General features: G+C 38.3%; 2 protein-coding genes across 5 annotated transcripts; one reads left to right on the top strand and one right to left on the bottom strand.

Annotated features, from left to right (window-relative positions):
- Positions 1–531: 531 nt before the first annotated feature.
- On the bottom strand, positions 532–3,787 carry uncx (UNC homeobox). Its single transcript, XM_063904638.1, has 3 exons — positions 3,206–3,787; positions 2,545–2,720; positions 532–1,742 (listed from the first exon to the last, which is right to left on the bottom strand). Exons 1-3 carry the CDS (start codon positions 3,462–3,464, stop codon positions 744–746), a joined length of 1,434 nt encoding a protein of 477 aa, XP_063760708.1. The 5' UTR covers positions 3,465–3,787; the 3' UTR covers positions 532–743.
- A 10,898-nt stretch (positions 3,788–14,685) lies between these two features.
- zfand2a (zinc finger, AN1-type domain 2A) lies at positions 14,686–18,676 on the top strand. Of its 4 annotated transcripts, none has more exons than XR_010167671.1 (11): positions 14,687–14,907; positions 15,659–15,759; positions 15,851–15,945; positions 16,336–16,467; positions 16,546–16,697; positions 16,793–16,927; positions 17,010–17,085; positions 17,181–17,257; positions 17,375–17,483; positions 18,085–18,169; positions 18,368–18,676. XR_010167671.1 is itself a non-coding variant. In XM_063904470.1 (10 exons), the coding sequence occupies exons 2-9, from the start codon at positions 15,705–15,707 to the stop codon at positions 18,194–18,196; spliced, it is 834 nt and encodes a 277-aa protein (XP_063760540.1). In that variant the 5' UTR covers positions 14,686–14,907; positions 15,659–15,704; the 3' UTR covers positions 18,197–18,215; positions 18,368–18,676. The 4 variants fall into 4 exon arrangements, 2 of the variants coding, with proteins under 2 accessions (XP_063760540.1, XP_063760539.1); XR_010167670.1 differs by having other exon boundaries at positions 18,085–18,215; XM_063904470.1 differs by lacking the exon at positions 17,375–17,483 and having other exon boundaries at positions 14,686–14,907; positions 18,085–18,215.
- The last annotated feature ends 8,784 nt before the right edge of the window (positions 18,677–27,460 follow it).

Genomic DNA, 27,460 nt, shown 5'->3' with positions numbered 1-27,460 from the left:
AAATGCCTCCCCACGAATCCCCATCTCCTATCCAATATGCACAAACACACACACTCCCAGCTGCCGGGGCTATTATTTTCCTATTTCAATTTGACACCCAGGCCTTTTCATGCTAATTCTATTATTCTTGGAAGTTTATGTGATTTCATATCACTAGAAATCGGTAATGTATTATAACCCCCTTTGAGCTAAAATAAACTGAATCCCCCTGCAGTAGCCACCGGGAAAATAATTACTTTCATATCAAAACTCTGCAGGAGTCGAGCGGGTCCTTTTCGCCTCAGGCTCGTAACCTCATTTCAGTGGGGGCTTATAGATGAATAAATTTGTTAAGGCAATATACAAAGTACAACATGAGATTTCTTAAGAAAGCCCCTTCCTACTGTACTGTGGTCCTGCACTGATGTGCTGCTATTTAAGGTTTCACACGGTTTGAGGTGCTTGTATACAATAGATTTATTTAAGAAAAACCTTACATATATAAATAGTATAATACCTTTTTACAGCTCTTGAGGATTTTTGTTGGTCTTTTCTTTTGACAAGTTATCACACATTATCTAGAGACTCCTGACTCACACACACATACACACTCGCAGGGAGAGAAAGAGAGCACACCATTGCCAAAATATCAGCAAAGAGGGGGGGAACCTATTAGATGCAAAGATGTAGTTAAGCTTTGGCCTAATGAAAGATGTCGTTTGGAGGCTATATCAGTATGATTTCTTTTTTTTTACCCCACTCATTTATTCCATGTCGACATCTTCTTTAGAGTTTGTCTTTGTTTCTACTGGACTGTCACTGAGGACACACTCAGGGGGGTCAGGGTGGTCCTTGATCTCTAAAAGCTCTTTTCTGTCTGCATCGACAGGCGTAATTGGACTGTGTTCGTGGGCGAAAGTCGAATCGCTGCAAATAACAGAGGTCTGAGTACTTTTGCCAGTGGGAAAGGCGGCCCTGGTTGGGCTGGTATGCGGTGATCGTGTCTTTTCCTCCGAGCACACCTGTCCCTTCTGTGCCGGGTCTGCAGAGGCCGGCGAGCTGCTCCTACATCCCGCAGAGCCCGCAGACGTCACGCTGCAGCGGCTCAGGTTCCTCTCCGTGTGGCTGTCAGAGTTCAACGTCTTCAGAGCAGTTTGAGGAACAATGAATCCAAGCGGCTGTGTGATGGGATAGAGCAGGAAGTGTCCTTTCCCTATCAAAGGCCGTGAGGGGGGTAAGGCCGCGGGGCTGCGCCTCGGCCTGGAGTCCGAGAGGAGGCTCTCCACGCTGAAAGGATTCAGTTTCTGCGCGCTGGACGCGCTGCTGTTGGCGCACATTGACCGATGGCTGCTGGCGTCGGGCGAGTCCGGCTCGGATCCGCGAGCATCCCGGTCCAAAAGTCTTTGGTTCTGGGTGTGGAGAGAGTGAGGTGTTTGGTCGCAGCTTGCTTGGTTTCCATCCATGGAGTCATAAGGCGGGCCCGTGTGGTCGCTGTCGGTCACATGCGACACCCCGCTGTCGCTGTCTGATCCCGGGGTGTGAAATAAATCCCCAGCAGCGAGCCTGTTCTGGGACTTGAGCAGCCGGCGCTCCTGCTTTCGCTTCTTCTTCTCCATGCGGTCCACCTCTCTGCGGCGGATCTCCTCGGGGTCCATGGGCTCCCCGCTGCAGGTGGTGGGGTGGGCGTTGTGCGCAGGTCGACCCGGACCCTTCTTAGTGTTCTCCTTTTTCCTCCATTTGGCTCTGCGGTTCTGAAACCATACCTGCAGAGAAAAACACGTGTTAAATTATGACAATGCAAGGGGGGGAAATTAATGAGGCAAAATATTGTCAGTGTTTTAATAAGATGGTAATTAAGCAAACAGTGAGATTGCACCTTTCTATGCAGGCTTTTAATGAGGCCTTTGATTAATAAAAACAGATGCAGGGCAAATGTTGGTATGAGGCATAACAAAATAAGATTCATATTATAGTTAAAGTTTATGTCAGAATAACATGTTTTTCACATTAGTATTTCCTATGCTAACTCTACAGTTAAACTTAGCAAACTTCACCAATATATTATATGTAATAACAATAAAGGTTGAATTTCTTAATGCAAATAAACTAATACAGGTATGTAAACTGATTTTACTTTTTGCTATTTTATTTATCCAAGATTGCCAATATATTTAACAATGCAATGCCATATTTCTGGTACAAAAATAATGATTTAAAAAACAATATCTATCAGCTGGCATTAAAAAGCCTACTTCATTAGTTTTTCAAATAAAGGTGTAATTAAATTGATTTATTGGACTGACATAAGCCATGCAAGGGCTAACAACCCACATCCATCTTGTGTGCTCTTGCTATTATCATTTTAAATTAATTTAAGATGTATAATATTAATTAATATGAACCAATATACTACCAGAATATTAATTGTGCTTATATTTCACAGCAGTTTAGGTGAAGAAACACACTGAGTCTTTTTCATGAGTGAATAATAAACAAAGGAATAACACACAAGCATAAAAATCACTAGAAAATAATGGGTACAAAATTAACCAAATGAATATTTACCTGAACCCTTGATTCTATCAAGTCCAGTCGAAGAGCCAGTGCTTCTCTCATGAACACGTCGGGATAGTGGCTCTCATTAAAAGCCTTTTCTAATTCCTCCAGCTGCCAACCAGTGAAATTTGTGCGAGTTCTCCGTCTCTTGCAACCAGGGCTATCTTTGTCTGGGTCCCCCGAGTCTGACAGCAGAATAAGAATAAATGTAAACAAAAGAGAAAAAAACACATATATATTTTAAATACAACAATTTAACACAAGTGTAACGAAATTGGTTTGATGCATATGCGAGGATTTCTGTAAACTTTAGATCTGAAGGAAGGGATTGCATTTGATATTTATTTTTGCAGTCTAAAATGCAGCTATCTGAATAAAGATGAACCCTTCACATGTTAACACGGGCATGTCCTTGCTCTAGTATTTCCTGACTGACAGGAACATTGTTTTTGCTCGGCTGCATCTTCGGTTTTCAGAGATGGAAATGAAGTGGGAGGCGAATTATTCCTCTCTCTGCCTGTATGTGTGTGTGGCTCGGCTTGCCCTTTAAACACACCACCGAGAGGATAACTTAACGCAATATCCTGTCTTTGTTTCTTTCCGTTTATGTCTCTGCGCGACCATGCAGGCGACCTAGAGCAGATGTTATTGTGTGTATAACGGGGCTTACCTGACAGTTTGTACTGCTGATTATCTCCATTCATCCCGCAGCCCGAAGACAAGAGGTGGTTGGAATTGCCCACTGAAGCCGTGCAGGTGCCATTAAGTAATCCGTCTATAGAGAAGGGAACCGCGGACGCAGATTGAAGTTGATGCCCGGCTAATTCGTAAACGTGATGGTGGCTCAGATGGTACGGGAAGCCCACCATCCCACCGAGAGAGCCTCCGAACTGGGCGTGAGGAGCATCCAGTATCCTGCTGTCCATCATCCCGCAGGCAAAAGGAAACGACGTCTGGAGGCCGGTGATGGGAATTTAAAAAGCATGCAGTGAGTGTGGCCAACGAGTAGGGGACATGATGTGAAGGGAGGGATGAGCTGTACTTTATCCACATGAACCTCCCAATAATTAGCCCAGGCTCTGGGAATATGAGACCCAATGAGAAGCGGTAATGGACGCTGACGTCAGAGGCGCGCTCTGCAAACGCTCCCCGTATCGATTGCTAATTAAAGCTGACATCCACCTCAATAAACAATATCAGAGCTGTCACAACAAGACAGGAGGGCTTTGATAAGAACTACATCGCAACTACACGGGGGACCCACCGGGAGGAAGGGCTCCATGAATCGCGGGAAGGAAAGGCTACAGGCGGATGTGTTAGGCCAGAGGCTCCCGGACTTTTTGTTAAACAGAGGAGCTGCAAATTGATGGATATTAGACCGGATTAAAACTAAAATGATCATACTTTATACATGTTTTTTACATTCTTTTTTTGTGTTGTTATAGTTGGTGAAAGGTACATCTTTTCTGGAGGTAGTAAACTTTAAAACATTTTAAAACTAAAATACAATGCTTACTGATAAATTGAAAAAAGATTATTTCCTTTTGGGATGCCTGTAACCTTCTTTAGACTACGGGACCCTTCCCGGTCCCTGGGCTTCACTTTGGGAGCCACCGAGTTAAAATGCCCCCCCACCCAGCACCCCCATCTTTTCCCCATCATCATTTAAACACATTAAACCTTTACACCCAGACAGGTTCACGTGCAGGGCGTAAAACAAATAGGGCGACTGTTGAAATATGGCTGTGTATTTAAAGGAGAGCTGAGATATTGCTAAAGGCACAAAGCGAATAAAACTATAATATTTCACTGTTACAGGGCAAAAGAATCAGTTACAACCAACATTTATATGAACACATTATACGACCAAATAAAGAAAGGATACACAGAATACAAGAAAAAACAACAACATCCAAATACTTACTTATGCATTAGAGCCATGCACAACATTTCCTGTCAGGAAGCACAATTGGAAAGCTCCTCCACTTGTGCAACCCCTGCACTCAATATGTGACTAGCCTAAATCCTATCTGCTCATTAGGTTTTCAAATAATTAATTCGACTTTATTTATCCCAAGTCTGGCGCTGTCATAATGTTAATCAGAGTTGAAATTTCGCACCCCACTCATTCCCTGACCCTTGGCACCCGGATTGGCATGTTGTAATAACCTGAATCTCTCAACAGAAGCTGCGATAATTGTTACCCTATTAGCATGCAAATTGTTTAATTAATATTATTATGAGGAAGTATATAATCCGCTCGTCACTTGACCCCCGAGCCCAAATAACAACCCCTCTGTATTTCCAGTGTGTGTAGCCTTACATTTTAATGAACTCCTCAGAAATGATCTCCATCCTTCCTTTAATAGCAGCATGTGTGGACTCGTCTTTGAAGCTCTTTGTATTTTTAACTTTAATTTTAACGCACATGGAAAGGATCTTATGAATAATTCCTCCCCATTCATTTCTTTTTTGAACATCTAAAATTCAATAATTGCTTTTCCGTTCTTTACCAAGCACACACATAAGGCTGTCCCCCCCAACTCGGCGCACAGGAGCTCAATGAAAGGCAGCCCTTGACACAGTCTCCAGAGACATTGCATTTAAATCCGTTTTTCTACAACCGGGTGACATTGTCAGATTCCAGCTTTAATTAACCCGATAATAAGGCGAACAAGACCAGCATTCAGTGCACTGTTGTCTGCCTTGTTACCTTTTTATAACTGGCTCTTTTGGCAGCTTGTTCTGAGGGAAAAATAATAATAATAAAAATGTTTTTTTTTTCTCTCTCAATGTGTGTTGCAGCTGGACACATCGTCTTTATTGCATTTATGTGTTGTTGATCCAAATCAATAAGAGCAGGGGGGGGGGGGCGGGGGGCTATAGACTAATTGATTCAACTTTCCATCCAATGAGATAAATTCCAGGAGGGCTCAGAGATCATGACAGATACACCTCAGCACTGATATGTGGTTTTCTAATAAAGTGTTGGGAGTAAATAAAAAAGGTTACTTACTTTACAAGGAGAAGGAAAGGAACATCCTTTATGTGAATATAAAAAGCCTAAAATGTGCAATTGTAGGATTTCAAGGATAGTGTGGACAACTTGCCCTTTCTTAAACAACAAAAGTCAAACATTTATTTGACTTTTTCCTTTTGCTATATGATATTTTACTGTTTGTGGTGGATTATCACCCCGATATGTCAGCTGTAAGCACTTTTTATAGAATAAAACAGCAGTGTTGCCAAATATATATTACTTTTAAACTGTATTAATAAGCGTAACTGGAAGATAATAAGATCAGGAACACATAATGATGTTTTTTTTTAATGTTGATGCTTAGAGATGTTGAATGTTGCTATAACCACTTAAGGGTGTGGTTTAGTCCACTAATACTGACAACAGTGATGAATTAGGTGAAGGTAAACAGCAGTGGCACTGATAAAGCACATGGTAGAGTCCCCTGTACAGACAAACACACTAAATCTCCACATTCAATCCTCGTCATTCTCTGAACAAGAGTTCAAAAGTCCAAACGCGGAGATATACAGGTTTTCTGGACTCTTTCAACCCATCAAAGTTTCTTGTTGACGCTAAACAAACAGAAGTCAACCACCTCTAGCTCCACTTTATCTCTTCCTTCCCCAAATAAATCTCTTTAATGCCAACTTCATCTGTTGTTTGTACATTTGGATGAGTCTCCTAAGAGGATTTTGGAGCTCACCTGCACCAGATAACCAGATAACTGAAATTTATAGGCATGCCATCTTAATATGCCCTAGGTGTTAAGATGATACACCCCAACCCCCCCTTTCCCCAAAATGACACAGGTCTTATCAAGACGCCCATCCAACACTGATGCTTACTTTAGCAGCATAGAATCAAATTCATTTTTAATTAGGCAGGCAAATTAATAGGCAGCAGTTTAGGAGTTTAATTACTCAATTAACTTCACGCACGTTAATTTTTAACTATCTAAATTAGGTTGCACATTATTCGATTTGATGATAATTATAGAATTAAATCTAAATTAATTGTTTTGGATGATTTGGATGAACTAGATGCAATTCCAATTAAACAGTAGGAAAAAAAGCTGGATGCCATTTTAAGCTCGCAAATCCTTTGATTCGATTTTAAGCAAGAAACTCTGCCTGGAAATTTTTCCCTCTGATCCCGCAAATTCTCTCTCTCCTCTAATCCCACAATTAAAAGTTTCCTCCCATCTAATTATCTGTAATTGTGCCGCTGTCAAAGTAGAATGGAGAAGTGAAAGCGATTGATTTGGACTTTTAATTCAGTTCATTTCTGATAGAAGAGAAAGTAATTCCCTTCAAATTACCTCATTCAATCCTGACACCCTAATGCCCTTCAAAATCTTTTTTTTTCACTCCCCAGCATTTATATATTAAAAAATGAAGCCAGAATGACTAGTGCCTCCTAATAATAATAACCAAACTTCCATTAGAATAATAATTTCATTTCAATTAAAACTGACTTATCACCTTTGCTAAAACGTGCTTAATATGCCGAAAATTATCAATGCTTGAAGGAGCCCAAACTGGGGAGTCTAATTGTAATCAGCAAATCAGAGGTGCTTGTCGCTGCCGTGCCTTTGCAGAGAGGCAGTCTCGGAAATAGAACTAATTTACTCAACTCCCCCGGGAAATCCGCTCAACAGATTAACATTTTCAAAATATAGTAATGATATAATTTGAGAAATGGTGACGCCAATTTGTGAGGAGCCTTTGTGCGGAATAATTTGCATTTTTTTTTTCCTCCTTTGCCATCGCCTGCATTTTGCCCCCGTTAATTACAGCTCTGCAGATGAAGGGTGTGCTGTTTGACTCAGTGCTTATTATTCAACTTCAATATAATAATTCGACTCTACAGGAATATAAAAAAGTGGAGCCCATCCGAATTTTTAAGCCATCCTCCATATAATCCCCAAATGGTTTTGGATGGGATGGTATGAAGTATGAATAGGTGCATATATGTGGGAATATAGTGCGCCTGTCACTGTGGTTGTCTATTATTATATAGTTCATATAGCTGCTTATAGGAAAGGCAAATTATGGGGTTGTTTGATTTTTAAGCATCTTAGACACCCCAAAACACCATTACAGTTCCCTGAGAGAGATATGTAATAAATAAACTCCACTTGTACATGTCATCATATGCAGGTGTATTAAACTGTGATGCATCTGAACAGCACATTTATAAACTTTAGAGACTAATCCAAAAACTGAGGATAAAGTTGAGACAAGGCCTGAGAAATGGAGCTATTTATTATCATCATCAAACACTAACTTGCTCGGCTTGTGTGGTTTGTTCTGACTGCAGCCAAATTGGAAGTGATGGCAGGGTAGCTCGCAGTCCCTGGCTGTTTCCTCACATTACAAAAGATCTGCTAGAGAGAGCGGTGACTGTACTCTGCGGCCTGGCCATCTGCTGCTGTTCAGAAAAAACGGAAAACCCCCAGAGAGACTTACTGTAGAACTATACACTGCAGCAAAACAAGACAGCATGTTCTAACACAAAAACACAGATTGATGCTTAATGTGATCTTTTGAGATTCATGCTCAACAAACTTGAAGCTTATGTTTTAACACTGCTTTTGCAGTTCTTTCCCAGACACAGATATGTAGCAGGAGATGTACATTATGGACATCATTGGTTGTTGTTTGATCATTGGGAAGAGAGGTTTGCAGTCATATTTTGCAGAAAGACCAATACTGTCATTCTGCATCATACATTTAGCTATAAATAAATCCTCTTAGAATCTAAAATAACTTAAACAAAATATAACTACCCTAATATACCTACTGACCCTTTGGCCTCTTTGAACTCTTCATCCAACCAAGGAGTCATAAGACCCGCTTCAGTGTGCATAAAAAGACCTGTTGTGCCCTCTAGTGGCTGTTTTCTTTACAGTGTTTATCTATGTGCATAAGCAAACATTAGCACGTTTAACACATCAGGACATATGGAAATATGAGGCAGGGTGGCACAACACATCACGTTATTTTGTCCAAATCATACAGTTTGCCCAAACTGAGCAAGACCTGACCTTTAACTGAACTCACAGCAATCACTGACACACTGTATTAATAATATGATATAGATGTTAGTAAAACATTTTAAGTTTCTAGATCCAGGGACGGATTAAGAGTCATTGGGCCCCTGGGCCTGTGACGCCCCCCCCCCCCCCCCCCCCCCCAAAAAAAAAGCACCACGCTAACCCTCACGTGCAAATCAGCGGTGTTAAAGGTTGCGCTAAAAGCACAGTCCAATTTTATTCACGTGTATCTTGAGGATTTACAACAAGTCAAAGAACACACATAAGCACACAAGTCAAAAATAAGCAGGCGCAATGCAAGGGGCCCAAACTCCTACATCACACAGATCACATCACTCATAAGAAAACTGCTTGAAATCATGCATTGTCATCAAGGCTTGACAATATTCTAACCTTCGAAAGGGGGGGGCAGCTTGCAAAAGGTTGGGAACCCCTGCTTTATGGTATATCCTACCCCATTGTAACTGATTTAAGGGCCCTTTTCCGATATTAGGGATGAATAACATTGATAAGCTGTGGTTCAGGAGCACTATATGACCTATCATATGCTATTGTATTTAATTTGGGGGGGGAGCTTTAACGTATGAGGGATGAATTAATTACACAACCCGTGGTATATGATCGAGGGGCCCTATTGAGATATATTACATAATGTATGTAATGTAACCAGTGTTATGGCTTCAGGGCCCCTTTAATTTTATTATGTTGTTGAGACAATATTGAAATGGTAGCGCGGAGGCTTGGGCTTCAGGGCCCCCTTGGCCCTTGGGCCCCTGGGCCTGGGCCCGGTAGGCCCGTGCAGTAATCCATCCTTGTCTAGATCAGATCTGCAGTCAAATAAAAATGCACTGGGAAGTGCAAAAAAAGTCAAACAGTCACAGAGTTGTGGTTCATAACGATATAAGCCCAAAAGTTTAAAAGGACTAAAATGTTCTAAAAGTTCTAAAACTTTGGTCAATGTTTGAGGCAGAGAAATGATTTGCCATCAGCCAAATACAGTTACATTGTCTTCCAACTGCCACCATTGCAGATATGTTTCCTAATATTAAGGACAAAATGTTTTTTAAAGAATTTGCTAAATTCTAAATGGGCGGTGGTGAAGTCACCTGGGAACCAGAAGGTCACCGGTTCAAGTTCCCGAAAGACCAAATGTTACCGAGATGTCCGTGAGCAAAGCACCTTTCACTACACTACATACATAATTGCAGCCCACTGCTCCAACACTGGGATGGGTCAAATGCAGAATGTAAATTTCCCCTCAGTGGGACGATTAAGGGTATATTCTATTCTTTTAAGAAATTATATTTTTTTAAACAATTGCTACATTCTAAAAAAGTCAAGTCAATTTTAACGCATTCTACATAGGTTTCTAAAGTGGACGACAAAAAAGGTGTCGAGTGGTGGTAAAGAAAACTTAATTTCATACACTAACATTTTAAGGCTTCCTTTTTACACCTTCCTTTCTCTAGTTAAGAACACAAGTGAGTGTTCAAAATGAGTCTTTTGGCTAACACTGACACATTTACACCGATGTTAATCAATTCAATATATCTCTAGACGTTACCAAACTGCACTGCTGAGAAATCCTGTAATGCTGTATTATGACTGATAATCTGTGATTGCGCATTAAACAACAGTTGAAGAGGAGAGGTGTGTGTCTGCAGTGTGAGAGGCTGTAGCAGTGTGTGTGTGGAGGGCCAGGTGTTTGCAGAGCGGAGCCATCTGGACACAGCGTTATCAGATTATGAGGCAGGTGTTACACAACAGGAATTTATGCTCTCTGTAACTGCTACTGCCTGTTCCCGGTGATGCACTATTACATTATACAGTTCAAAAAGGGACAATACGTTGTGATTTAAATTAGTTACTTTATTGATCCCTTCGTAGTATTTTGGGTGGTTTGAGGACCTAAAATATGACAGAAAAGTGACGGCAACACATGAAATAACCATTGTCTTACATATAATGTAATATAATAACATAACATGTTTGAATTATTGCAACAACAATTCAAATTCTGTTTCAGTCTATCGACCAATTGCTATGACCCTTTAAATATAGTGAAAATGTGCAAATAGCTTATATGCTAGTTTGTGGCTTTTGTGTTGTGGAAATGAATAGAGAATTTCTTTCCCAGAGACGATTTTCCCCATGTAGTGACAATATACAAGCAAACACACACTATATTTGCAATGTGTTTACTGTGTAGTCACGAAATCCTTCGGGATACGTCTCTATTTATGTCTCCTTGTAGAGGAATCGTGCTGCCATCAACTGGTAAAAAGTGTAAAGACACCACTCAGCCTTGTAGTATTACACAAAGAAGTTTCCTGCACTGACATTTTCACATTTTAAGCCATCAGTTTGCAATAGATTTAGCCTGTGTGCCATCTAAAATAATAGTGGGGTCGATTTCACTCCACTATACTCACCAATCTGAGAGAACACTCCAAACTCAAACTCAAGAACACACTAAAAGGATCCTTTCTCAGTAAATTGTCAAAATATTGGATGATTGGACTAGAGTTTAAAAAATTGATGTCAAATTGCGATATTGGAATTGTACGGCTCTATTTCACTTTTTATTAAAGCCGAGTTACACACATTTCCATGAATGCTGAATATAACTTTAGGCTCTTTGAAAGACTCTTTTGGGGTTTAATATTCAAGAAGATAGAGATTATGTAACTATTTTTCCATCTGGCTCGCCAAATCTTTAATGATCAGTTCATCAGAGCTGCTGTCGGCCCACTAGAGATAAAGTTATTCTTCCAGCCTCAGAAGATTGAATTTGTTATGACTGCTATTAAGTCTTAAATCAGCCCTCAACGTTGGCTTATCCTAAAGAAAGTTAAAAGGAAGTATGATGTGCATATTTAAGATAAGATTTAGTGTGATTTATCTGATCTACTCAGATAAATATACAAGCAGATGCATTTGTTTAATATAATTTACATCACAAAATAAGAAAGAATGTTAATAATATTCAAAAGTTGTAGACATCATATCAAATGCAATGTCTGCTGTATTCTGTATTTTACATGACTTCAGGGTGTAGAAAGCTTTGCAAATATATATATTTTTAAAAGAGTCAAGTATTGCATCCCTGCAGGACTCATGTCATTTCATGTCGAAGTAAATGTCATTGCAATTATTCAATTTGAAGGTCAGCGGTATAATATAAATAGTGTAATGTTTGAGTAGTATTGATAGGAGTTATGATTTATATATACACAAATGTAGCAGAACAAGTAGAATGTTGCACACATGAAGTATATCATAATATACTATATTGTGATTTGTTTTCTGTGGTCCAGGGAATAAGGTTTAGTAATGTTGTTTGTAAAGTGCAATATTTAATGTACAACAATTAAAAAGTAGCCTCTGTAGTGATTTAGATGTACTGTTTAAGGGGGCACTATGCTTTTTGGGGTTATCCCTTTCCTGTAGTGTGTTATATGGATTTTTGGTATTTAAATGGTCTGCAAAAAGCTAAAATCTCAAAGTTCAGAGGGAGCCCCCTGAAAAGCCTCGATTGGAGTGGCATCATTATGCGCTTCTATTGACTAGCGCTGCAACACATTCTACGCATAGACTATACAGTCTATGATTCTACGTGATAGAGTAAGGGGCGGGACACCTCTAATCAGTTGACCAATCACCAAAGACCCGGCCAGCTAACCAATCAGAGCACACTGGGCTCTGGTTTCAGACAAAGGGTGAAGAGAGGCTGCAACACAGGCAGTATTAGAAAAATAAAGAGCTTTTTGAACATCAAAGAATAGAAACATGTCACAATTGAGGCACAAAATACAAATATGAAATCTGAAACTGAGCATACAGTAATAGATGTCTAACTGACTGGGATCAAAGACTCAGTTGTATCATTAGAAGGATTCCTAAAACGATGCATCTTGCTGGTTCTAGGGTGAAATAGCAGGATCTTATACAGTTTCACTTCAAATCTATTTGAACTTATACAAAGAGTTTCCACAGCAGCTACCAATATACTGCACACATCAGGGATCAGGGCACTATGGTTTAGGGAGGACATTTTCTAGAAGTCAAATACTCTCTTCGCTCCATTATCTTTAGATTACCAAGGGCAGCTAACTTGCAAACAGATTTCAAACCAAAATAAAATGCAGTGAATTCAAAAATGTTTGTATAGGACATTCCCGAACTCCCACATTGTATCTCCCATGTAATAATGTAGGTCCGAAATGTAAAGTTTCTCCCAAAATGAACACACACTGTCCAGCTAATGATAATGAGAAAAATGATATTTGCAGAGTTCAGTGAGCAAATGTACCTCCTTAAACATACAGTGAATAAACCAGCAGGAGCCCACCATACCTGCAGCTGGGCTTCTAATAAGCAGCCAGCTCAGCAGCTAAACTACTGTGCTGCAGTCCACTTGGGCAATGGGAAAACGCTTAGGCAAATATGTCTTCACACATACATACACAGCTTCTCATGCCCATTCCCTTCACCACTCGTCCCATAAAAGTATTGACATCATAAAGGTGTGCAGCTTTCCATTATGATTTTAGGAAACCCTTCAGTATAGTAAAATGATTTTAATTTTGAAAAGTGTATTTGGGGAATATCTTCCTCATGGTCCAACCTTTACCTTACTCTACAGATATGTAGAGATAATGACAAAGTCCTGCATTAGGCAATGCTAAACCGCTATTGATTTGTATATGCATGGTGAATCTAAAATATGTTTTACAATGAATGACATATCAGGCACGAACACCAGTCACAAGACCGGCAAAGTCTTGCATTGTGGTGGAGAGAGTTGTGCTTATTAAAAAGGGAGGAAATAATGAATATCCTTCATTACAAAATAACACTTATATGCACAAACCACATAAAATTAGAATGTGATCCAAAGCAGTATTATTCTCACAAAAAAACACTCAACCCAAAATCCTTGGGATTGAAGACTGTGTTCAATACAAAAAATAAACAGTCTCAATGCATCTGTGATTAAGTTTTTTATGGCTAAAGTTTGGTTAAGCATTAAAAGTGCGCTATCCCATGATGCGGCTTTGATTAATTTAATGAGCCACTTGAAAGCATCAGAAACTCATTAAAATTAAACTACATATTATATTGTGTTACAACTTAAATTATACGTTATATTGATGTCACATGATATATACTATGTTATACATTACTACACAAAGTCCCATCATAATGTAAGCAATCTTATTAAACTTATAGTATTACTGATTAACAGTGAGTCGTCTATAACTATATAGCACACTGTATACTCTGGACATTTTAGCCTGGTGTACAGGGCTTTCACAAAGCACACACATTTTTGTATGATGCAAGTTTTATATAATATAATGGAGAAGAAACAGAGTAAGGATCAGAATCAGAAGTACTTTATTTATCCCAAACTGGGACATTTTTTGCGTTGCAGCAGCGAAATACAAAGAGAAACAAAACAAATACAAATAATTAGAATTAAAAAATAAAGTAATAATAAAAATGAATGAAAATGAAAATGAAATATACAAATGTACAAAAAGGCAATAATAATACATTGTAAGGCAATAATAATAATATAGTGTAATAGATAGAAAGATGGGATCCTTTAAAAAAATATCACATTGGTAAAACGCTGACTATAGTCTTCACCAAATTACATGAATGTATCCGCTGTAAAGTTAGCATCATAACATATTGCTGATTTTTTTATTAAAAAAAATATTCATATAAAATAGAAGGTGCATTTGAATCCAATAAAAAGGAGGGTGCCCTACTGGACCAGTGTATTGAAATGATGTGTTGATTTGAAGTCAATTTTCTTTATCTGATATGGATTTGGACACTGGAATTACTTGTCATAGAAGCTATTATATTAAAAAAAAAACTTGATAAACTATTTGTTTAGCATAATGCTTGTAACATTGATTTTGTTTGGTCATTGAAACTAGGTCTTGCAATTATCAAACCTAAAAAGTATTACCAGACATGACAAGACATTTGGACGTTTCCAGAAGTCTCTTGTCATTTCAATTGACTGTTGATAAAACCACACCTGAGCGTGACGTGTGCTTTTTGACGTCAGGTTACGTCATTTTCCTGGGAGGAGCGTGCGTGACACATCAAAACTTGATAAAAACACACAGCTCAGCGGCTCACAAACAAGCAGTGGTGGTCAGGGATCCGTGCGGTCAGAAGGCTGTCAAAAAGACACAAAAACATCGGAATTATTACAAAATATCATCATTGCCTCCAACTATAACCCTACAGAGCGACACGAGAACGGGATTTGGTGAGTGAAAATTAAACAACAGCCAAGATGAGCTGTCAGATTCAAGAAACGTTAACTAGCTTGGTCAGCTAAAAAAACCCAGCTTGATTGACGTTAAAAGAATACATAAAAAGTGTTCCTTCTTTTGGTTTAGCCTGGTTAGGGATAAAGTAAAGCAGATAATCTTGACCCTGTTATATGATGCTTGTTATACAAGATACATTGTTTGCTTATTGCTTAACAACAACCAAGCTAACTGCTAACATTTGCGTGGTTAATAAACAATTATTACTGATGGCGATTTGAAAACATCTTTTTGTCTTTAGAGTTTTACTGTACAGTTATTTACGTTTGCCGTTTCGCTGTTTCGACTAATGTCATAGTAGAGATATGTTTAGCTTTAACGTGAGCTAGTTATGTAACTAACATAATCGTTTAAGTTAGCATGGCCTAGCTAGCTAGCAAGTTAGCAACCTTTACCGTTACTCGTAACATTGAGTATTCTACCGTTTTCTGGACCAACCAACCTCTGACAGCAAAACCAGAATCACTTCTTGGTCGAATATTTTGTTTTCTTTCCAAAATGTTTAGAATTAGTTATTATTTCTTGACACAATACTAGCATTAAGCAACTTACGAATGACACAGCTAATTACAAAGCTAACGTCCTGAAGCCTACACTGAGACCCTTTTCAGAGATCAGACTGTTGACGTTTCTTAGTCTGTCAGTTAAGCTCGAGACACTTAACATTTTCCTCTCTCCCTCCTTCAGGTTGTTGAGATTTTACTACTTTCGGCTGTCAAGATATTTTTATGTGATGGAGCTGCCACATTTAGGAGAGCACTGCTCTGAGAACACCTGCAAACGTTTAGGTGAGTGCTGTTTATGAAAGCTGACAGTGTCCTGCTTGTTTATTTTGCTGAATTCCAACCTGAAAGTTTAAAACCTTTCTTCACATTACAGACTTTCTTCCTATGAAATGTGACGCCTGTCAAGAGATTTTCTGCAAAGACCACATCACCTATGCAACTCACAAATGCATGTCTGCCTACAAAAAGGTAATTTCATTGATTTTATGAAAGTTTGCAGTACAATTCAACTGCTTCATATGTTTACTATGTAATTCAAGGGCTACACGATCATTCATGTAATTTTCTAGGGTATTTATATTAAATTATATATTTTAAACAAAAACAGAATTAAACATTTTTAAGCAACACTTGATTGCTTTAACTTGAGTCTTGTTTCTAGTAATTACATTTGGGTGCAAATATATATTTTGCCATTGCAACATTTGTTATACTTCTCACATCTGTTTTGATTTTAAAATACTTAATACCGACACAAGTCAAAGTTTGCAACAGTGGTGATATAATATAAATAATACTTGCAACTTTTTAGGATTTGCAATTCTGTGTTTCTTTAAAGAGGTTTTCTTTTTCTTATAGGACATCCAGGTCCCAGTATGTCCTTTGTGCAACATCCCCATCCCCATAAAGAGAGGAGAGATGCCCGACATTAAAGTCGGCGAACACATTGATCGGGACTGCAAATCGGACCCTGCGCAGAGAAAGAGAAAGGTTAATATAAAAAGTGAAATGATTCACCGTACAATGAGTAAGAATCCCACAAATTAAAAGCTGTTTTTCCTTTTGCAGATTTTCACCAATAAATGTTCTAAAGGAGGTTGTAAGCAGAAGGAAATGATCCGAGTGACTTGTGACCAGTGTCATTTAAACTACTGTCTTAAGCACCGACACCCTTTAGATCATGAATGTAAGACTAGTGGGGCACCTCCGTCTAAATCAGGGTGGGTGCAGTCACACTTCATCTTCAGATAATGAAGTCTCATCCTGTGAATATGCAGTAATTGCTTACTTTTGTTCATTATTTTTTGTGTAATAGAAATGCTGCATTAATGAGAGCCCAAGCTGCTTCCTCCAGCTCCACCTCTGGTTCTAGGTCTAGCTCCTCAAGTTCTGGAAGCTCTAGACCCTTTTCTAATGGTGTCAGTGCGAACAACAGAGGCCAAAGCTCTGGGTAAGTTTATCAAATGTAATTAAATGGTTCATCTAATCAATGTTCTAAAAATGTGATTTCACTTTTTTCTTTTTTTTTTTAGGACTACCCCTCGGATTCCTACTTCCGTCTCTGCACAGAGTGTAATGCCACCATCGGTATCATTCCAGGCCGGATTGGTAAGGGCATTATGCATGACATCACCTGGTTAAATACCTCTTAAATCCTCAGTTAAAGTAAACAAGAGTGTCCTGCTCTGGTGCTCTCTTTGCAGACGGAGGATCAGGCTTTACAAAGGGCTCTGGAGATGTCCTTGGCTGAAACGAGGCCGACAGTTCAGCCGGCTCTAACGTGAGTAAACTTCATCAAAACCATGACACATTCTCATATCAGCTCAACATAGCTCCAAACACCCTCTTGTCAGCGTGCTCCTGTTGAGTGGATTGTGTTTTTCTCACCGACCTTTAGCTTGAAATAGTAGTTTCCTAGCTGAGGAACTGAGGTTTTACAGCAGGAAGGGGTGAAAGCAGAACATTAAAGCATCAACTAAACATTAAGGCATCAACCAAGTCAAAGTGTAAGTACAAGATGACACCAATACAATGTCAGAATGAAATCACCTGATTAAGTTTTTTTAAATATGAAAGTGGACATAAATCTGCACAACAGTTAAAGTAATGTGCATAAAATGTACTGTATGTCAATTAGTTAATCAGTTACATCTATTCTATGATATATTACATAAGGTTCCTTTTGACACTAGTTTCCTTTACCTATCCATTTGTTGCAATCAAAACATTTGGAACAGCTTGTGCAGGTTTTGTTGAGATTCTTCGCTGCTGTATTCAAGTTTAAGTATTGTCATGGGAAGGGGCTGGCTTATTTACCACAATTCATACACACACACATCCTCAGTCCCACAGTAAAGTGATGTATTTTTCTAAACAAGACTTTTCTAACACTTCTATTTTCCTGTATCCACATAGCTGGGACTCATCAAAGATCTCGTACATATTTTCTGACCACACCAGTTATCAACCCTATAGACGCCCTATAGATACAAGTATTTGATGAAAAGGCCTGATATTTGGACGCAAAAATATTCCCAATTTCACAGGTCCTAACTTTGTGAGTTTTTTCTTCACGTTGATGTTAAGATGTCCTTGTTTGCAATTCAGTCCTCAGGAGCAGGAGGACCAAGCTCTGGCTCAGGCCCTCGCTGCCAGTGAAGAAGAGTACAGACGCCAGCAGCAGAGACAACAGGTACCCGGAAAGCTTAGGCGCCAATAGCATGCTTACAGGAACACATGTAGGTACACTGTTGTCATGGCAATCCATCCTCTATGAACTTCCTTTATTGGCAGAAGAACGACTCATTTCCTTCTCACACGCTTTTACTTCTATGCCATGTGTGTATGGGATGAATAAGTCTGTTTCTAACTATATTTTCTCTTTGCTTAGGTGAGGGAGTCCAAACCGTCCAACTGCAGCCTTTCTTAATGTCTGAGCAGCACTTAGACTCAAGCTGAGCTTATTATCTATTAGAACCTGCACATCTGGGATACCGACATCCAGGATCAATGATTGTTAATGAAGAACTCCTCTTGGAAGTTGCTGAGATATTACCGCCTTCTACAATATAAGCACATACTTTCCGAGCAGGATCCGTCATTTTTACTAATGCTTTGCTTTGTAAATATTTTATATGCCAACCATGATGAACCCATTATATTACCATATATGATTATTGAATAAATGATTTCAAAAATGCTCCATGAGTTGTGAATCGCTCTATTTACTCAGAATTGAAGGCAGTTACAAGTCACATACTACAGGTTCATACTTTTATTTGGTGTTTCTACTAATTGAATGTTTACATTCCCCATTGTATAAAAGAAACACTTAGTTTCACTGTCTGGATATACCAGTTTTTATTATTTCTTTATATGCTCCGTTTTAGCATCTTCAGAATTGTGTTTCTAGGCAACTGCTTGTCCCCATGTTTGCTTCCTGTCAGCTGATGTACTGTAACTTTGATACTTTTAAATTAAAACGTATAGTTCTGATATATAAACTATAACAGTCTTAATGGACTGTTTTTAAAGATTAAACGTTTGTATTTCTCAAAGGATTGAGCCTTATGATACTAGAACTATTACTATCATTATTATTTTAAAGCACTTGGACCTGCTTTATATATATATTTTTTTTTTTAAGTAACGGAAATCTCATTTATAGGACCTTTTTATTGTGAGTTAAATCTGTGAGTCCATCAGAATTGTGTGGTGGAATAACAAAATGTATTCAGCAGGAGGGTTTGTTTACAGAAGGCCTCTATGTTCAGGCAGTTAGTGATAACCTCGGGCCATTGAGCCTCTGTGTGGGTGAGGACCACAGACCCCAGAGTGAGAATACTGAGCTGGTTCCGCACAGTGAGGACTTTAGTTGCATCATGTGGTAAAGACCAATCTAAGAAGGTCTCAGTACTAAAACATATTACCAAGTTTAATGGTTTTATTTTACTTTTTAAAAAAAAAATAGTATTGATTAGACTTATATACTTTTTTATTTAAGAACTTTGTAACAGTTCAATTGAACTTCTGAATATTTCTCATAACCTACTTATTGGTAGAAAACTGACATATATTTTTATTTTGCACTATTGATAGATGGATTGAAACTATAGTTCTGCAGTGGTAGCAATTCAGAGTTTGTGCAGCAGAGGGCAGCAATACTTCATAAAATACCTTCACCCTGCTGCAGTTAGCTTGCATCACAAAACATTTAGATGCCAATGACAACAGCTAGCTGTAATTATTAAAACAGTCAGAATTTATGTTATTATGTTTTCATCGCTGAAACAGTGAAGTGACATTTGGTTTTCCAGTGTAGTAAACAAAAAGTAATAAAAGCAGGAATGACTAACAACAATGATGCATTACACTGATCTTATGAATTGTAGCATCTTGCTGCATACATTTGCATATTCATGAGAAAAGCAATTTTCTTGAAAGTTATACAAAGGACATGACGCTTATATGAATATACAGCTCTGGGGGGAAAAATAGACAACTGCAGCATTATCAGTTTCTCTGGTTTTATTTGGTATTGGTATGTGTTTGAGTAAAATGATACAAAATATATATTTTAAATACTATAAACTATTGGCAACATTTCTCTGTGTTGGAATTCAACAGACACTGGAAAGGAATGGCCACTGTTCATGTAGAGATTGAGATTCAAGAATATTTTGGAGTGGTCTCTTGAGTTTTTCCAGAGCTGTATTTATATGTACAAAGGATACATATCTTCAATAAGGGAATTCTGGTTTATACTGCAAACAAATAACAAAACCAACACTTCATTGTGACACTTTGTTATTACTCTATTGCTATTACTTACAGTTTTCACTATGGGAGAACGCTCATTATGCTGATCAGAGACCTCTAGAAACAGCCAGTCTCTCCTGACTAGTAGCCACTTAAGAGAAGAGCACTTATTACTTCAAGTTAAATCAACAGACGAGATGTTTGCACAGCACGTCTTTGAGTGTAATGCTTTCTTTTCAATCAAATTAGGTTTCACACGAATAAAATGGAGCAAACAACAAGCCACCTTCAGTACTACAAATACTGTTGGAAATACAGATTGGCTGATTATTGTGATGTTACAAATAGATGTTCAATTGTATTATTATTGCTGTGCCTTATATAGCCTCTGAAATGTTGAGCAGTTATTCTCAGAAAAACCGACTGCGTGGAATCACATGTGAAAAAGGGTTAATCGAAACGGAAGTTAAAAATAGAAAAAAAAGGGAGAAAAAAATTCTCGCTGAGATTGTTGTAAAGGTCACGTCTCTTGGTGTAGAAACCCTAGAGCCTCTGACCTTGAAGACCAATACTTTCATCTGTTTCCTTCACTTCGGATTTTAGTCAAGGTGGTGACGATGGCGTTAATCTCCGTGCTGAATGGCTACATGAACTCCTGTATGCTGTTTGAATTGTTTTCAGAGCTCTCAAAGGTTATTTCTGACTGGTTGCTGCTTTTTAAAATTGAGTTTTTGAGAAGGTGACTTGAGTGTGTGGGGAGAAAAACAACTCAGTCTCGCTTACCATGAAAGGTGGCCGCATGATTCCAATGAATGTCTCCCGGTTTCTCATTCACCACATGGCCTTGTGCTGGCTGTGATTTGTGAAGATCACGTCAGCAAAATATTCAAGTAGATGTATCAGGTTGCAGGTTTTTTAACTGTATTATAAGTCAGAAGTTGGTATTAGCATATTGTTTTTTAATCTCACACACATATTTTCTTGCTTTATTGTGGCATGATACTTTTAGAACTTAATGTATAATAATTATAAATGTTCTATTATAGCACAGAATATAATCCTTTTTTAAAAGGTCACCTATTGTGATAAAATCCACTTTTTCAAGTCTATTATACACAAATATGTGTCACCTCTGTGTTAATAGATCTAGACTATCCTCCTAGAGCACCATTTTTAAAAAACAACCCAATTATGTTGCATAGGGGCGTGGCCCTGCAGCAACTCATTAGCATTTAAAAGCTACAGACACAGCACTTGAACAGGGCTGAAACAGAGTGCTGGGATGCTACAATGCGTGATCTGTTTGGTATTTCGAGCCAATCACTTCAGAGACATATTTTGTATATCTGAGAACTATAATATATTGTTGAGAAAGAGTGTAATAGGGGTTCTTTAAAAGCCCTTGTTATGTAGAGTTTTGAGGCTCATTTACATATTCATAGGTTACATTTTTTTTATAATTCCTCTTGTGTGTGGTGCAAACTGCCCAGCGATTGTTAACGCCAACACATATGCAACAGGTGTTGGTGCAACAGGTGGAGATGTATGAGCTGGAGGCCAAGAAGGAAAACAAGGAGCTCTAACACAGAACTTAGTATGTATTTTAAAATCACAGCAGCACAAATGGAGTGGACAGCAACTTGACCTTGTTGTAGGTGTTGAGGTGCAGGATTAGACCTGCTGAACAAGATCCGTTTAGATCAAAACGCAACTCTAGGGCTGCAACTGACACTTGTTTCATTATAGACTAGTCTGGGGATTTTTTCTAGAGAAGATCGGTCTAATCAGAAAATGGAAAAAAATATGTCAATGCCAGTTTTGAATGGGGGCCTATAATGTACATTTTCTGGTTCGTTGTAATTTGTGCTTCTAGCGTCACATGTTGACATGCTCTTATGTTCAAAAGGATCTCTGTTGTGATAAGTCAACCACCAATAGGATTGCAAGTGTTACAAAATGATGTCACTATCTTATGGGAGTACACAAAGGCCTACAATGGAGGTGTTTCAGGCAGGGAGAGTGTGGGAGAGACACTCCCTCTGATAGGAACTTTGGGATTCTAGCCTTTGAAGAACTTTTGCATGCACAAACAATACTACAGGAAAGGGAAAACCCCTAAACGCATAATACGGTACCTTTAAAAGTGTGTGGGGATGTCTTGGCAGTCCAAAACCAACATATATTACATTTAATTCATAAACAGCACACAATATATAAACTACATCTTCTGCCATTTCTGCAGAAATTTTTCGATTACTGGACAGTCAAAATAGGTTGCAATTATTTTTCAGTCGATCAAATCATGCAGCTCTATGCACATACCACTAAAATGGTATTTTAATGAGTAGGTTCTGAGGGATTTTGGCAGAATTGATTGCTATGGTAACAACAGTGTTCTCATGTAAGGATTCCTTTTAGCAGACCAGATGGTGAGCGAATATGGAGAGGCTCATCTGCTAAAACGCGCATCTTCATCTTTACTTGACAAAGGCTCAGCAGCAGCACCTAAACTGCTTGGCCCGGTGCCATCAGGCCATAAACCCACACAGCTGACACCATTGGCAACAGCATCATTTGTCACGGTTTGTTAGTCATATCACAATAGCTGCAAAAAAAAAAGAAAAAGAAAAGCTCTACCCTAATCACATGTGAAATGTACATTGAAGCCAGTAGCTGTCAGTTTTTGGTTTTATATTAGGCCTATTATAGATGAAAACCTGATGAGAGCACAGCGGAAAATGAAAACGACAGTCATTTCAACACAGGTAGCCAGCGGCTGACAGCAAGGGCTCTTACAGCTCAGTGGCTATGATTTTAAACAAAGTATTAAGTACACTTGACATTCATTGGGGTGTGAAAGTGTGACAGAGTGGACAGGAAAAGCTCTGGCTGAGTGCAATTCTTTTTTTTTCCTGGCTGTAAAATGTTCAGTGATTGAATAGATGAGTGGTGTGCAAGCTTAAAGCAGGTGAGAGTATTGGGCACAGTAAAATGTAATTGTTATCTCTTGTTCAGAATACAAATCCACAACAGTACAGAGTGACCGAGTAAAAGGGTCTCGTTTTATGACTGATTGAATTAAAAAATACCTTTTTCTTTTTACAAAGTGAATAGAGGTGTGCAGATGAATAAAGGGAGCTGAGGTCAACACCCTGCTCTACTGCTAGTTTAAATACAAACAAGATAGTTTTATTAATATGTTGAATTGAATATAAAAGTGACATGCTACCAAGTTGGTAGAAATGAATATGCAAGCGTTGAATAAAGCATGAAACTACCACTTGAATGAAACAAGTAACAACAATACCAAGCGACGAAGACTTAGCCACGCCTCTTTTGCTACTGTTGCTTCTCCTGTATAGCTATTCCATTCCACTCAGCAGTTTACAAGAACAGTAGTCATGTCTTTTTGCCTCCTCATCACCACACTCCTCTCGCTTTTGACCCAAAAATCAACCTCAGTGCTTCAACTTTGAGGACGTCTAGATTCCCATAGTGCATCCTGAGGACAGAAGCATGAGGGTACTTGAACTGTGGAAACTCTGAAGAGTATAACACAGCTTTATTTTTGGAAATATTTAAAAGACATCCCTGGTGTTTTAGAGAGTCGTGTCACTCAGCTGGAATAATCTCAAACCATGACAGGACCCTACACATCAAACTGTTTTTGTGCATTCATAATTTTTACATTTAAAATGTTTATTTCCATGATGACTTTAACAATGAAGACATTTCACCTTCTTTTGTTAAATGGCAATTCAACTAATCACCACATTACATTTATGTTTAAAGTTCATGTCTAAATTGCCGTTTTCAGTTGTCATAGATAGAAAGGACTGTGTACTATAGGCTTATAAGTCATTATATACTTCAGTCTTAATTCAAACTAAAACATTTGTATAAGTGCCTCAAACAGTAAAATGTATAACTATGTGTGTTAAACATTCACATTATGCCACGTTTGACATCACTTAAAAAAGGTACTTTTTTTTTTTAAATGAAAGATAACTATTAATCTGTAGTGTTATTTATCAATCTGTACAGGGATGAAGATAAATGAGGATGAAGATTCCACTATTTTAATGAAAAACAATGTACACGGTTATTTGTTTTTTCGGGTTCAAATGTTCAAAATTGAGCCGATCAGTCATGGGACATTTTATTTTCTCATATCCAGGCACTTGTCAAGTCTTAGGAAATCAGGAGAAGGCTGAACCGGCATTACTGAGTGCGGCCTATTTTTTACATCTCAACTTTTGATTAAACTTATTTTCACAATTCAACTTTTACGAATCAAATCACTCTTCAGAACAGTGGCTCTTTGCTCCTGCTTGTAATTATTATTATTTTTTTAACAATATTTTTTTTATTCAAGAAAGGTAGTACAATACAGGATGTATTTAAATACTATGTCTTGAATTGTTTTTTACATTATTTGTCCCAACAAATCCCGCCCACCCACAATACCCACATACTGCCGTAAAAAGAATAAAATAAATAATAATAAAAAATACAAACTCATAATGAACATAAATCAGAATAATAACATTAAGAGAGAAATAAAATAAAAAAGTTTTTTAAATGATAATAATAAAAAATATATATAAATTAAAAAAATAATAATAATAAAAAATAAATAAAAACAATGGAGGAGGAGGAGGGGGGGCATTCCACACTCTATTACATGCCTTTAGTTATGTTTGGTCAAAACAAAACACATCAGGGCCCAACTGTCCTACGGGAGGGTGTTGAGCCTGTCAAAATACTAAATCAATGGGTCCCATATTTTGTGAAATTTTCGTATTGATCCTCAGATGAAGTACTTAATTTTCTCTAATTTCAGGAAAAACATTAGGTCGCTGAGCCAGACAGACACTAGAGGAGGATCAGGAGATTTCCACTGTAAGACTATTCTTCTACGGGCTAGCAAGGAGGCAAAAGCATTCTTCTTATCAGTGGTCAGCAAGCTCTCATCAATAAATACTCCAAAGATGGCCATTTCTGCAGAGGGTTTCACTTTGGTATTAAATGCATCATTCAAAGTTTTGCAAATAGATGACCAAAAGTCTCTTCATTTAGGACAGGTCCAAAACATGTGAGCCATATTTGTTGGTGCTGATTTACAGCGCTCACAGCTATCTTGGATGTCAGGATAAATTTTGGATAGTTTGGACTTGGTGTAATAGGTTCTGTGAAAAACCTTGAACTGTATCAGGCTGAGACGGGCACAGGATGATGTTCCATTAACTCTAGCCTGAGCGCAGTCCCAGACTGCTTCAGATATGTCCATCCCAAGTTCTTCAGCCCATTTAGTTCTAAGCCAGTCTAGTGACGTTTCTTGAAGGGAAGTAATTATATTTGAGATGTTTGAGATCTGTCTCTTGTGCTGAATGGGGGCCCGCAACATCATCTCAAGTCCTGAATCCGTTGGTAAAGCAGGAAATGTTGCACTCTGGCTTTGAATAAAGTGACGGACCTGAAAGTATCTAAATAAGCTTGACTGCTGTAAGTGAAATTTTTCAGAAAGATCAGCAAAAGTGCCAAAAAGACCATCTATGTAAAAGTTGTAGCATATAGCTAGACCATTTCTATGCCACAATGTGAAGGTGTTGTCGATTCTGGCTGCAGGGAAGAGGTGGTTGTCGCAAATTGGGCTATACACAGAGATATCTTTAAGCTTGAATTTTTGTCTGAATTGTGCCCATATTTTAAGAGTGGAAGTTACCACTGGGCTTGATGAGAACCTGGATGGTGAGAATGGTAATTTTGCTGTAATTAAAACAGAGAGTGAGGTAGAAATGCAAGAGTTTGCCTCAATCTTGCACCAATCCAGTTCTGGAGCCTGATACCAGTATATTACTTTTTGTATATTGGACGCCCAGTAATATTTTTTCATATTGGGAAGTGCTAAGCCACCCTGGTCTCTAGGTCTTTCCAAAAGTTCTCGACGGATTCTAGGATTTTTGCCAGCCCATAAGAATGAAGAAATTAACTTATCCAAAGACTGGAAGAAAGAATTAGACAAAAAGACTGGGAGACATTGAAATAGATACAAAAATCTAGGTAAGACGTTCATCTTTATACAATTAACTCTACCTGTAAGAGATAAGAAAAGGACAGACCATCTCTTTAAATCTTCTTCCAATTTGAGTAAGAGGGGTTTGAAATTCTTTTCATAAAGATCAGAGAAAACACTGGTGACTTGTATCCCTAAGTATTTAAAGCCAGTCTTTGACATACGGAAAGGGAGTTCATTGTCTAATATCTGAAGGGCTAGATTATTGACTGGAAAGCATTCACTTTTGGAAAGGTTCAATTTGTAACCTGAGAAAAGTCCAAAGTCATTTAGGATATTAATAATGTTAGGAACGCATGACGCTGGATCTGAAATATAAAGCAGCAGATCATCTGCATATAAAGAGACTCGGTGTTCAGTTTCCATCCTATGGATTCCAAGAATGTCGGGGGCTGTTCTGAACTTAATTGATAGCGGTTCAATAGCTAGTGCGAATAGCAAAGGATGCTTTAGGAGCGGTGTTTAATAAGCGGATCCAAGAAATGAAATCAGAGCCGAAACCAAATTTCTCCAAGACAGTAAATAAATAACACCACTCAACTCTATCAAATGCTTTTTCAACATCCAGGGAGACAACAACTTCGGGTATCTCCCTGGACTCTGGAGAATGTATAACATTTAGGAGTTTGCGTATATTTGTGAAGGAGTGACGGCCTCTCATGAATCCAGTTTGTTCTATTGAGATGATTTGGGATATTACATTATCTAATCTTGAGGCAAGAAGTTTAGCTAAAATCTTGACATCCAAGTTTAGCAAGGATATAGGTCGGTAGGACCCACAATCAAGTGGGTCCTTGCCTGGCTTTAAAATAAGTGAAATGGATGCCTCAGTCAGAGTCTGTGGTAAATGATTCTGATTAAAAGAATGATTAAACATTTCAAGTAGGATGGGAGCAAGTTGAGAAGAGAATGTTTGGAAAAATTCCACAGGATAGCCGTCAGGCCCTGGTGATTTGCCACTTTGCATTTTCTGAATGGAATCAACAATCTCCTGCAGATATATGGGTTTATCAAGATTATCAGCCGCATCTATATTTGGTATATCTATACTATCCAAGAAAGTTGTCATGTTTGAGTTATCTTGTGGGGAGGTAGATGTATATACTGTAGTTCAGAGTAAAGTTCTTTAAAAGTATTATTAATTTCAAC

This window comes from Eleginops maclovinus, chromosome 16 (genome assembly GCF_036324505.1).
Source record: "Eleginops maclovinus isolate JMC-PN-2008 ecotype Puerto Natales chromosome 16, JC_Emac_rtc_rv5, whole genome shotgun sequence".
Taxonomy (NCBI): domain Eukaryota; kingdom Metazoa; phylum Chordata; class Actinopteri; order Perciformes; family Eleginopidae; genus Eleginops; species Eleginops maclovinus.
This window is presented reverse-complemented; position numbering and strand designations above follow the sequence as displayed.